This window comes from Coenobita brevimanus, chromosome 2, assembly GCF_032717465.1.
Source record: "Coenobita brevimanus isolate Jiangsu-jjx chromosome 2, ASM3271746v2, whole genome shotgun sequence".
Taxonomy (NCBI): Eukaryota; Metazoa; Arthropoda; class Malacostraca; order Decapoda; family Coenobitidae; genus Coenobita; species Coenobita brevimanus.
The window spans coordinates 31,669,119-31,681,554 of record NC_136955.1 but is presented as its reverse complement, the minus strand read 5'-3'; the positions used below and the strand labels follow the sequence as shown (position 1 = coordinate 31,681,554).

General features: G+C 39.9%; 1 protein-coding gene across 1 annotated transcript in view; it reads left to right on the top strand.

Annotated features, from left to right (window-relative positions):
• LOC145392073 (nose resistant to fluoxetine protein 6-like) overlaps positions 1-12,436 on the top strand; it is a 199,779-nt gene that overhangs the window by 59,154 nt on the left and 128,189 nt on the right. The window contains exon 7 of the mRNA XM_080266532.1: positions 11,809-11,980. Coding sequence (XP_080122658.1) covers positions 11,809-11,980 — 172 coding nt within the window. The remainder of the gene's footprint in view (positions 1-11,808; positions 11,981-12,436) is intronic.

Genomic DNA, 12,436 nt, shown 5'->3' with positions numbered 1-12,436 from the left:
GGGGGGTTCACTGTCACTGTGGGACTAGTGAACTGTGGGGAAGTATCCATACTGGTAGGGACGTGACCACCATGCTGCTGCTGAGAAGTAAAGGCTGTGTTCGCTTCCTGCCTCTTTTGAGCTGGTGGTGAAAAAGTTTGTCCCGACGGTCGGTTGCGTGGTTGATACTGCTGCTGGTTAGGGTACTTGTTGTACCTCTTCCACTCAGGTTTCTGAGTGTTTTGCCCCTGGTCCTTCCACTGCGGTTTTGGACCTTGGCCATTATTCTGAGAATGGCCTTGTTGCTGGGGTTCAGTCTTAGATGGCTTCCCAGACTTGGCAGTATCTTTTCTGCTCCAGGTGTGTTGCTTACGAGTTTGATACCCGTATGCAGTAAAGAATGCGTCAGCCTTTTCTGCCATTTGGCTGGCATCTTTCACCTGGCAGATCTTAAGCTGTGCTATGAGCTCAGCAGGCCACGACCTCTCTAGCTGTGTACGCAGCATAAGGTCAATTATCCCCTCACGCCTGGAAGGAGTTTGATCTTTCTCCATCCACTCATTTAAGTAAGCAGTGAGATGATCAAGGAACTGAACAGCTGTCTCCTTGTCTTGGAGACGAGCTCGCATGAACTGAACTTTGGTGTCGTCTACTGTGAGACCATACGCCTTAGTGAGTGCAGCTTTCATCATCTCATATGTGAGATTGTCTCCACGAATTCTGTGGAGAATATCGAGGGCAGGGCTCTCAGCTGCCTCATCCAGTTGATACATGTCTGCCATGTCCTCAAAACGAGCTATGTACGGCTCGATTCGCTCGCTTTCCTTGTATGAAGGAAGCTTGATGCGTGGGGTCGCCAGGACATGTGCAGGGAGAACGCTCGTGGAGCTTGAACCAACTGCACAGGATGTATCTGAAGCCAAGGAATCTCGCTTGAGCTTCAGCATTTCATATTCGTGTTTTTCACGTGCTTCTCGCTTGGCACGTTCGTGTTCTCGTTCTCTCTCGCGTTGTTGTAACTCGTATTGACGTTCTCTCTCTCGTTCCTCACGCTGTTCTCGCTCATGTTCTAAGTCGAGTTCGCGCTGTTTTTGCTCGTGTTCGCGCTGTTGTCGCTCTTTTTCTAACTCGAGCTCGCGTTGTTTCTGCTCGTATTCGCGCTGTTCTCGCTCGTATTCATGTTGTTCACACTCGTATTCGCGCTCTTTCTCACACTGCTCTTGTTCATATGCATGCTCTCTTTCACGTTGTTCACGCTGTTCTCGCTCATATTCGCGCTGAATCTTACGCTCTTCACGGGCATCATTCTCACGCTGCTGCTCCTGATTATGCTGTGAGAGTATATACTCTTTAATTTCGATTGGGTCTGTAAGACCCATATCTTTGGCTTCTACTAAGCAAACCGAAACTGAGTACTGACTGCTTCGCAAACGAATGCTAATAAACACAAGTAAAGAGTACAGACACAAGCTAGTGGTGACCAGTCTTATCTAGTTAACTGGAAAGGAATAAAGCAAAAATGCCAATAACTGAGAAGACTCAATAATTAACACAATGGGTACGGCGGCTACCCAGGAGCGAATAAAATCGTCTAGCGTTACCAAAAATAAAGTACTAAATAGAGTTAAGTACTCTATGGATTAATAAAGCAAAAATTCACTTGCTAAATTAATGGTAAACACCAGTAAACTTGTGCCTATAAACTTTAATGATAAATACCTAAATATGAACGAGTGAGCACTATCTCGTGAATAGCTTTAGAGCTAGGAGTTAATATCCTGGAATGAGGTCGCCAATTGTCACGGGGTTTATTTAATATCACGGGGTTTTTAAAATAAATGCTTATATTATTTTAAATGATAATAATATTCAATAATATTGAAGAGCAAGGACAATGATTGTCTTGCTACATCAAGCAATGGTTCTTTACGCTGGCTTACTTCGCCGATTTTCTCAGAACGAGAATTTATAAACTTTCTCAACAGTACACAGCAAAGACTAATTACTCACAAATGCTGATTACTAGTACTGTTAGCCTCTGGAGAAAGTTACTTCACCCCTGACAATAAATAACTAATACTAATAATAATATCAGGTTCTTGCTGATGCTTAACTCCTAGGTGGCACAACGGATTTTAAGCTTAATACACAAGACTGGCCTAAGTACCAGTTATGAAAGGCAAACGTTTATGCAACATAGGAGCTATATGGAAAATAAGCTTAATTGTGGAGAAATGAAACAAGAGTTTACATTACATTAATCTATCTATCTATCTATCTATAGCCCGACGCCCTAATCCCGCAAAGGGTGGCCGCAGACAAAACGCCTCCAAGTCACTCTGTCACCCACCATTTGACTCCCCTCCCCCCAACTCACCCCCCCCTCCCTCATATACCTCTCAACTCCATCCCTCCACCTCATCCTCGGTCTACCCCTCCCTCTCCCTCCCTCCACCTCACCTACATACACCCTCTTAGTCAGTCTTTCATTCTCCATCCTCTCCACATGTCGCTCAAGAAAAAGAACCGTTAAATTTATTGATTACCAAAAATAAATTTAACGTTACAATTCAAAATCAAATTAATGAGATCGCACTCACTCACTCACACAAGAGCTAAATCCTTACTCCTAGGAAAAACATCTTAACTAAACTCTTAAGACTAGGAAAACGAAAAGAAATACTGGTCAATGAATGCGGTGTATCACCAAGGGTGGGAGCACTGGAGAACTGTGGTCTAGTGGAGTTTGGGTACTAGCGACCTCTCACACTGCTGGAGCACAGGACCTCTCTCCGTCACAGCAAACACTTGACTGAGTAAACTCGTGAGAAAGAAATGGGAGTGATAGGCCGCATTTTTTAACGGTCTAGAATGAGCGAAACTCGTCCAAAACAAATCGCTTAGCGGAAGCACTAATGTCTCACACAAAGACGATCACGTATGACAATGAAAAATTGATTTGACAAAGCTTCCGTCCGGATGAGCGGTTAACTGAACGATAAACTGGGATTCCACTTGAGTTTGCGGTTTCCCAAAAAAAGCCAATGTCACTAGCCGACTCATGACAGTAATAATGTGCTAGATGTGTAACACAGCTGTGGAAATAACTAGTGGCATAGGATGATGTTTTAAGATTTTTTTTTTAATTGCAAAATCTGAAAGCATTTCTCAGTTTTATGACAGATTTTAACTGCACTCTCACTTGCATAGAGGAGGCCTTCCCCGTCTTTCTAGCCAGTAACGGTGCTCAAATAACTATAGCCTTTAGGTGCTGATACGAAGGAAGAATCATTTCTCGGCCATTTAAAATACCATTGTAGAATTAACAACAAGATATATTTCTTACCTGTGGAATGAAATGCCATCAGTCATTGATGAACTCCCGTGTCCATTTTTGCATCTATAGGCCGCACAGTGGACCATGGCACTATATTTTCTAGATTCATCGGCTGATTTCAAAAGGCGAGGGCGTCAGGCGAGGTGCATGCACATGGCTGCCACTACATCAGCGCCACCCTGGCGGCAGGTACACAAACTATGCGTCACTACACATGAGAAAGCCCCTCCATATTGTAGATCTCAGTGGTGGCACCATTCAATTACGTCCAGCATGAATGATAGCTGTGGATGAAGTGTGCCCATGTTACTTCCACTTTTTTTTGTATTTTAGATTTTTTGTTCTTATATTGGTTTAATAAGAAAAATCGCCAAAAATTTCGCCAAACAACAGAGATAACAGATAAAATGTCAAGTCGCTAAGCAGCAGAAAAAACCGCTGAACGACTCAAAAAGTCACCACATCTGACAAGTCGTCAAGCTTGTCCATACTCGCTTATAAGACTTCCAGCATTCAACAGAAAATAATTTTATCAGTTCATACAAATTTTAATCTGGAAGTTCAAAGAAACAATGCACATCATCTTAAAGCGCATGGCCCTTGTATACACACGGCTTGCCCTTACCTGACGGAACTAAGCCAATACAAAAATTTTTATACTAAGTCTCGTTTGCAGGAAATACGATGAACATTTGATATGAGTTATAGATGAATAATTATTTTATCTCTCCAGCTGACTGCAAGTAACCATTAACTGAGATGAAATAGGTTAGGGATCATCCGACATGTTCGAAGAAACGCACCACAGTATATATATATATATATATATATATATATATATATATATATATATATATATATATATATATATATACATATATATATATATATATATATATATATATATATATATATATATATATATATATATATATATATATTGTTACATAGCCTATGATTTCATCATCCTTTGTATAATTCTAACGTACAGTATGCTGCATGTTTGATCACGATTCGCCTCGTGGCTTCCATAGTGACCAGGCTTGCATGTTCTACCTCACTCCCCCCTTCTCCCCCTTATAGTAGAGTAAGTCGTTCTTTCTGTTGTTCAGAGCAGGAGTGTCAACTCTTTGGCCCCTATTGCTTCATTTGCGAGTCCTTCTTACAAGTTGAATCAAGCTCTGCCGGTCCCTATATAATGAGCTCAGTTTCTGCATTAATTGCCACTTAGATCTACTCCTCATTTTGTTCACATCTTTGTCCTCCCCTGTATAGTGTATTATTATTTTTGTGAGTGCTCAGGAAGTCTTCAGCCATCTAGCTGCTGTATAATTTGAGTATAAGTGTTGTTATAATTTTTCTTGTACTGTATGGCCTACGGCGTTAATTCGTGGGCTTGGTAATGTTTTTTGTGATTCATGTAGAGTTTTTGATGTCAGCCATTATCAATAATATATTGTATCTGTAATAATATATCTTGCTTTAACTGAGCATTATCCGGTTTTCTCATTTTATCAGGGCTGACTTAGATAAATTTGTTCTTGTTAAATTCGTGTTAATAGAGGCTATTGCTGTTAACCATATATTTAACCTGTTTTTGCCATTACATTATCCATATGAGTCCTGAATGTTTAGTTGTTAGTTTGAGCATTAAACTTTAACTTGTAATTTTACCTAACTCTTTTGTTTTGAACCTGGAATTTTGCAGGACAGTAGTGATTTTAGTATTCTCACTTGAAGTGTTCATTAGCTCTCTGTTCCGTAACATAAATTTGGCGACCTCTTATCAGGATATTCAGGATATTATCTTAAGGATATTGCTTGATATTTTGTGACTGTGATTTATTCATGATGTCTACTATTACTACTCTTGATGAAGCCAAAGATTTTTTGTCAAATGTGCAAACAGTGTGTGATGTAGAAAACAGAACAAAGAATGAACTTAAGCTTGTTGCTCAACAATTGGGATTTGCTGTTCGCTCTCATCATTCTAAAGATCAAATTGTTGACATGATTAATAAAAGCTTATTTAATGTAACTCCTCCAGATGAGCAAATGCAGATTGAAATAGCTAAGTTACAGCTAGCCCTGCAGGAGGCTCGTGCTAAGGAGGCTGAGTCTCAGGCTCGTATTCAGGAGGCACAGGCACAAATTGAAATTGCTAGGATTCAGGCAGACCATGAGTATCGCATAAAACAAAGTGGAACTGGATCATCTAGCTCTGATGATTTTGATGTGGCTAAAAATGTTAAACTTGTCCCTCCTTTTAATGAATCTGATTTAACAAAGTATTTTCAGTTGTTTGAGAGGGTAGCTACAGGTTTTAATTGGCCCAAAAAGTATTGGCCAGTACTCCTACAGAGTGTTCTCACCGGTAAAGCTCAAGTAACTTACGCATCTTTGCCTCAGGATCAATCTGATAATTATGATGTAGTTAAGAGCTTGATTCTTAAGGCCTATGAGCTTGTTCCTGAAGCCTATAGAGTAAAATTTAGGACAACTTATAAGCAAGATAAGCAATCCCATGTTGAGTATGCAAAAATCAAAGAAGATCTGTTAGAGCAATGGTTAAATTCTAAGAATGTAAATTTTGATTTTGATAAATTTAAGCAGATGATTTTGCTGGAGGACTTCAAAAGGTGTATTAATAAAGATGTAAGCCTATATCTTGATGAGAAAAGAATAGATAATTTGTCTGATGCTGCAGTTTTAGCTGATGAATATGTTCTCACTCACAAGAGATATTCTAAAGAAAAAAGGAAAGCTGAGAGTAAGTACGTTGCCTCTACTCAGAGTAAAGGTAACAGGAAAGAGAATAAAGATGATGTTTCTCAGGAAGTAAATACCAGCTTCACCTCTAGATTTCAGAAAAGTAAATGTACTTATTGTAGTAAGCTTGGTCATACTATGGAGAAATGTTTCAGGAGACAGCGTGATGTGAACAAAAAGGAGTCTTTATATATTCAGTCAATTGGTCTAGTGTCCATCCTTGAGAGTTCTCAGAATTCTTTAACCGAGTTAACTGAACCTGCTTTGAGGGGTAAATTAAATTCTCATGATGAAGCTCCTCTTTTGAGCAGTAACGTGGGTGACACTCTCAAGAGCTGATGTGCTAATTTCCTGTCTGATGGTTTTGTCAGTCCTCTGGACAGTAATGACAGGAAATCAGTTAAAATATATCGTGATACAGGTGCTTGCCAATCCCTTATGCTGACCAGTGTTCTAGGCTCTAATGTTAATTCCTCTGATGAAACTGTAATCTTACAAGGTGTAGGGAACAATTACTTCTCTGTCCCTCTGTGCAGAGTGAATTTAGAGTCTGGTTTTGTTAATCGTTCCGTTATGGTTGGGTTGATTGCGACACTCCCAATGTCAGGTATAACTTTCTTACTTGGAAATGATATTGGTGGAAGTCAAGTGTGTCCAGCTCCTCAGTTGTCTAGTGAACCAGTGACTGCGACCCAGGATTGTGATATCCCTGAGGTGTTCTCTCCATGTGCTGTCACTAGGGCTAAGTCTAAAGTTACTGGTGACTTAGAGGATAATGATGATGATGATGTTATCCTAGCTGACACTTTTCTTGCTAATTTGGACCACTCACCAGATGAGGCAGTACCCCATAGTGTTGATAATTTGTCTCGTCAAGAGTTGGTTGTGTTGCAGGTTGCTGATCCTGAGTTCAAAGGTCTAGCTAACTCTGCTTGCAGTGAGGAAGAGTTAGCTAGTGCTTCTACTTGTTATTATATAAAGTCAGGAGTACTTATGAGAAAGTGGAGACCCCCAACAGCATCAGCCGACTGTGAATGGGAGGTTGTACATCAAGTTGTCATCCCTCGTGTTTGTAGGCAGGATATCATTAGAGTGGCTCATGATTCCAGTTTGGCAGGACACCTTGGAGTGAGGAAGACTGTGGCACGCATTTTGAAACATCTTCAGGGATGTTTCCTGGTATTGTAAGTCTTGTCACACCTGTCAAGTTGTGGAGAAGTGTAATCAGACCGAAAAGGTTGCACCTCTAGTTCCCATTCCTCCTTTTGAGGCGCCTTTCACCCGTGTGTTGGTGGATATTGTGGGCCCTCTTCCTAAGACTTCTTCAGGATTTTCTTATGTGTTGACCCTGATTGATATGGCTACTCGTTATCCTGAAGCCATTCCACTTAGAAATATCTCAGCAAAGAACGTGGTTAAGGAAATGCTGGGGTTCTTCACCAAGTTTGCTCTGCCCAAGGAGGTACAGTCAGACCAGGGAAGTAATTTCATGTCAAATGTTTTCAAGCAGTCTCTGAAAGAGTTGGGCATCACCCAGATCACGTCTTCAGCTTACCATCCCCAGACCCAAGGAGCGTTGGAGAGATATCATCAAACACTCAAATCGATGCTCAGGAAATACTGTTTGGAACATCAGAAAGACTGGGATAAAGGTCTTCCATTCGTTGTATTTGCCGCAAGAGAATCTCCAAATGAATCACTGGGCTTCTCACCCTTTGAACTACTGTTTGGCCATGAAGTAAGAGGACCCCTTAAGCTACTCAAGGAATGCTGGCTGTCGGAGGAAGATGACGTCAACCTGCTGAAGTATGTGATGAAGTTCAAAGAACGGCTGTCCACTGCTTTACAGCTGGCGAGAGAGAATTTAGGAGCTGCTCAGGAGAAGATGAAGACTTGGTATGATAAGAAGTCCAGGTTACGCCACTTTCAGCCAGGAGATCAGATTTTGATTCTGCTACCGGTGCATGGGCAACCTCTTCAAGCCAAGTTTAGTGGTCCTTATTTCGTGGAGAAGAAACTCAGTGATGTCAATTATGTCATCGCCACACCAGATCGTAGAAAGAACAAGCAACTTTGTCACATCAACATGCTAAAGTTATATCACAGGCGGGACGAAAATAACCCAGTCTGCACTGTAGCTGTTCCACCCGAGTCTGCAAGTGAAGTTCTCCCATGCAGTATGAGCCTGAGTGATTGTTTGGGGAAGAATCCTGATATCATGAATGATCTCCAGACTAAGCTTTCTCATCTAGCTCCCGAGGAAAAGCAGGAGTTTTCGGCATTACTGCAGGAGTACCCGCAAGTGTTCCGTGCCACTCCAGGAAGAACCACTGTGTTGATGCATGATGTCGATGTTGGAGACGCAAAGCTAATTAAACTGCCTCCTTACCGTGTGAACCCAGTGAAAGTTCCTCTCATCTAGAAGGAGCTTGGCTACCTGTTGGACCACAAGATGATTTAGCCCTCTCAGACCGAGTGGAGTTCTCCTGTCACTCTAGTCCCTAAGCCAGGTGGGTCACAGCGGCTTTGCATCGACTACAGACGTGTTAATCAGATAACCAAAACAGACACTTACCCTCTCCCTCGCGTGGAAGATTGCATAGGCAAGGTACATAAGTAAGTTTGATTTGTTAAAGAGATACTGGCAAGTACCTATGACTGAACGTGCTAGGGAGAGCTCATGTTTTGTAACACTAGGAAAGACATTTGCATGTTCTGTAATGCCATATGGTATGAAGAATGCACCAGCCACTTTTCAGAAGCTCATGAATGTTGTAACAGAGGGTTTGGCAGGGTGTGTTGTTTATATTGATGATGTATTAATCTTCAGTGACAAATGGAAAGATCACCTATGCCATGTCAGTAAATTTCTTGAGCGTTTGGTTCAGGCTAATCTTGTAGCTAATTTATCAAAGTGTGAGTTTGGTCAAGCTAAAGTTCAGTACCTTGGGTACGTAATTGGTGATGGACACATTGCACCACCAGGAGCTAAGGTTCAGGTTATAAGTGATCTTCCCAGACCTAAAAGTAGGAAAGAGCTACAAAGATTTTTGGGAATGGTAGGTTATTACAGGAGATTTGTTCTTAACTTTTCAATTCTTCTATCACCACTTACAGACCTACTGAAAAAGGGAGTTAAATTTGTCTGGACCGATAACTGTGAATCCTCTTTCAGTAAACTTAAAGCTATCCTATTAAGTCAGCCAGTGCTCGCTACTCCAAATTTTGCTAAGCCTTTTAAGATGGCTGTTGACACAACTGATACAGGAGCTGGGGCTGTTTTGCTGCAAGAGGATGATCAGGGTATTGAACACCCTGTATCTTATTACAGTATGAAGTTCACCCCACCTCAAAAGAACTACTCAACTATTGAGAAAGAGCTTTTGGCCTTGATTTTGGGTTTACAGCATTTTTCATTTTATTTCTGTGCAGGTTTTGACCCCATAGTCATTTATACCGATCATAACCCACTGAAATTCCTTAGTAAGTTTAAAGATAAAAATCAGAGATTGACAAGATGGAGTCTACTTCTTCAGGAGTATTCATTAGACATACAACATGTCAAGGGGAAAGAAAATGTTATTGCAGATTGCTTATCTAGACTTTAGACAGATTGTTTTAGAGTAATAAGAAATTTCTTTTGTAAATTTCTTTTTCTTTGTGGGGAGGTGTTACATAGCCTATGATTTCATCATCCTTTGTATAATTCTAACGTACAGTATGCTGCATGTTTGATCACGATTCGCCTCGTGGCTTCGATAGTGACCAGGCTTGCGTGTTCTACCTCACTCCCCCCTTCTCCCCCTTATAGTAGAGTAAGTTGTTCTTTCTGTTGTTCAGAGCAGGAGTGTCAACTCTTTGACCCCTATGGCTTCATTTGCGCGTCCTTCTTACAAGTTGAATCAAGCTCTGCCGGCCCCTATACAATGAGCTCAGTCTCTGCATTAATTGCCACTTAGATCTACTCCTCATTTTGTTCACATCTCTGTCCTCCCCTGAATAGTGTATTATTATTTTTGTGAGTGCTCAGGAAGTCTCCAGCCATCTAGCTGCTGTATAATTTGAGTATAAGTGTTGTTACAATTTTTCTGGTACTGTGTGGAGTAAAGCGTTAATTCGTGGGTCTGGTAAGGTTTTTTGTGATTCATGTAGAGTTTTTGATGTCAGCCATTATTAATAATATTTTGTATCTGTAATAATATATCTTGCTTTAACTGAGCATTATCCGGTTTTCTCATTTTATCAGGGCTGACTTAGATAAATTTGCTTTTGCTAAATTCATGTTGATAGCAGCTATTGCAGTTAACCATATATTTAACCTGTTTTTGCCATTACATTATCCTTATGAGTCCTGAATGTTTTGTTGTTTGTTTGAGCATTAAACTTTAACTTGTAATTTTACCTAACACTTTTGTTTTGAACCTGGAACTTTGCGGGACAGTAGTGATTTTAGTATTCTCACTTGAAGTGTTTATTATCTCTCTGTTCCGTAACAATATATATATATATATATATATATATATATATATATATATATATATATATATATATATATATATATATATATATATATATATATATATATATATATATATATATATATATATATATATATATATATATATATATATATATATATATCCCATTGGATACCAGGGGTGCCGGGCGAGGCATGGCACTGGGTGGGTGCTAAGCGTACCGCCCTCCGCCTATCGGCTTATAGTCGCGAAGCTCATAGGTCCCTACCCGGGGGTTCCCTACTTTATAAACACTTGAAAATTCCCAGTTCTGTCCAATATTCCGAACACCGGGCTCCAATGGGTTAAATATATATATATATATATATATATATATATATATATATATATATATATATATATATATAACAAAAACAAACTCTAGGCCTTTTTCTACGTGTCCATATACTCGTAGTCTTATGCCTCGTATGGTACTAGTGGCAGAAAGTACTCTTGTGCATTAGTTAGGAAAATTTTGCATTGTAATAGACATTGCTGACTTCGTAACACTTCTTCACTAGGTATTCATTATCCATATTATCCGTTCATATGCTACTAATGCAAACTGTATTGTTATTAAAAGGATGAAATGAGCATGCAAGAGAATGTTAAGGTATTCAAAAAATTATCATTGAGGAAGTGGTGCTTCAAAGTTTCCGGTGTCACCTAAAATACGACATTTAATCCCAAAGACCTAAACCTTTCTTCCTCTTTCTGTTTTTTTTTTTTTTTCTTAGGCTGGTGTTCCCATTATCTTGGGTAATGGGAGTGACCGCTGATTACCTGAAATACATTTATCCAAAGCCTTCTTCTCCTTCCGTCTCCTTTAGACTACAGTCCTCTATAGCCCTGTAGCGGGAGTGGTCCTCTTTTTTTTTTTTTTTTTTTTTTTTTTTTTTTTACGGAACTGGTTCATTTCCTCAACTTCACTACTAAGTCGTGTTTTATCTATGAGGTATAGGAATCAGTCACCAGTCATATCATCCCTTCAGTCTGACTACACTTGGCCATCAGCCGGAATGAAAAGAGCTAGGAGTCTGACATGTAAGGGGAAAAAGGCACATTAGTTGGTATGCAGTTATTCTATGCTTTTTTGATCTACCTGGTCCTTTAGGCTGGTGTCTCCAATAGCTCAGTTGGCGGCAGTGACAATTGTGTAATCGAGAAGTATTAATTGTAAGCCTGCATTTCTTGCTACGTCTTCAGACTAGTGCCCCCTATCGCTCTGGTGGCAGGACTAAACGCAACTGTGGCTCGCTTCTTCGTCAATGGTCCCCTGGCTGGCTTGTGGGACCTCTTCCCCGAACTCTGCTCCAAGACTTGGTGGAAAGATATACTCCTCATCAACAATATCAAAGGGCTTGTTGAGGACGGAGATGTAGGTTTAAACTTGTACTTACTGTACTGTCCATTCCAAAAAGAACAATCTACCTTACAAGTATGATGAAGTTTGTGTTTATCAGTTATTCTGACAAAATGTGAAGTGAATATCTCTGGCAGTTATTTTAGATGATAAGATTAAACATTTGTCTATCTTAATCTTAAGAAAGGGACGTGTATCGTTCTCTGGAATGTGTTGCATCTTTAATATATATATATATATATATATATATATATATATATATATATATATATATATATATATATATATATATATATATATATATATATATATATATATATTCGTTTTGTTATTTTTGAAGGTTCCAGCATGGTTGCATGTGTCGGCCTTGGTCACCTAGTGGCGGCTCTCCATGCTGCTCGATCTCTGACAGCTTCCCTATTTAGTTCCATGTCCCTGAGGTCACACTCAGTGACCTTGTCCCAGGTCTTT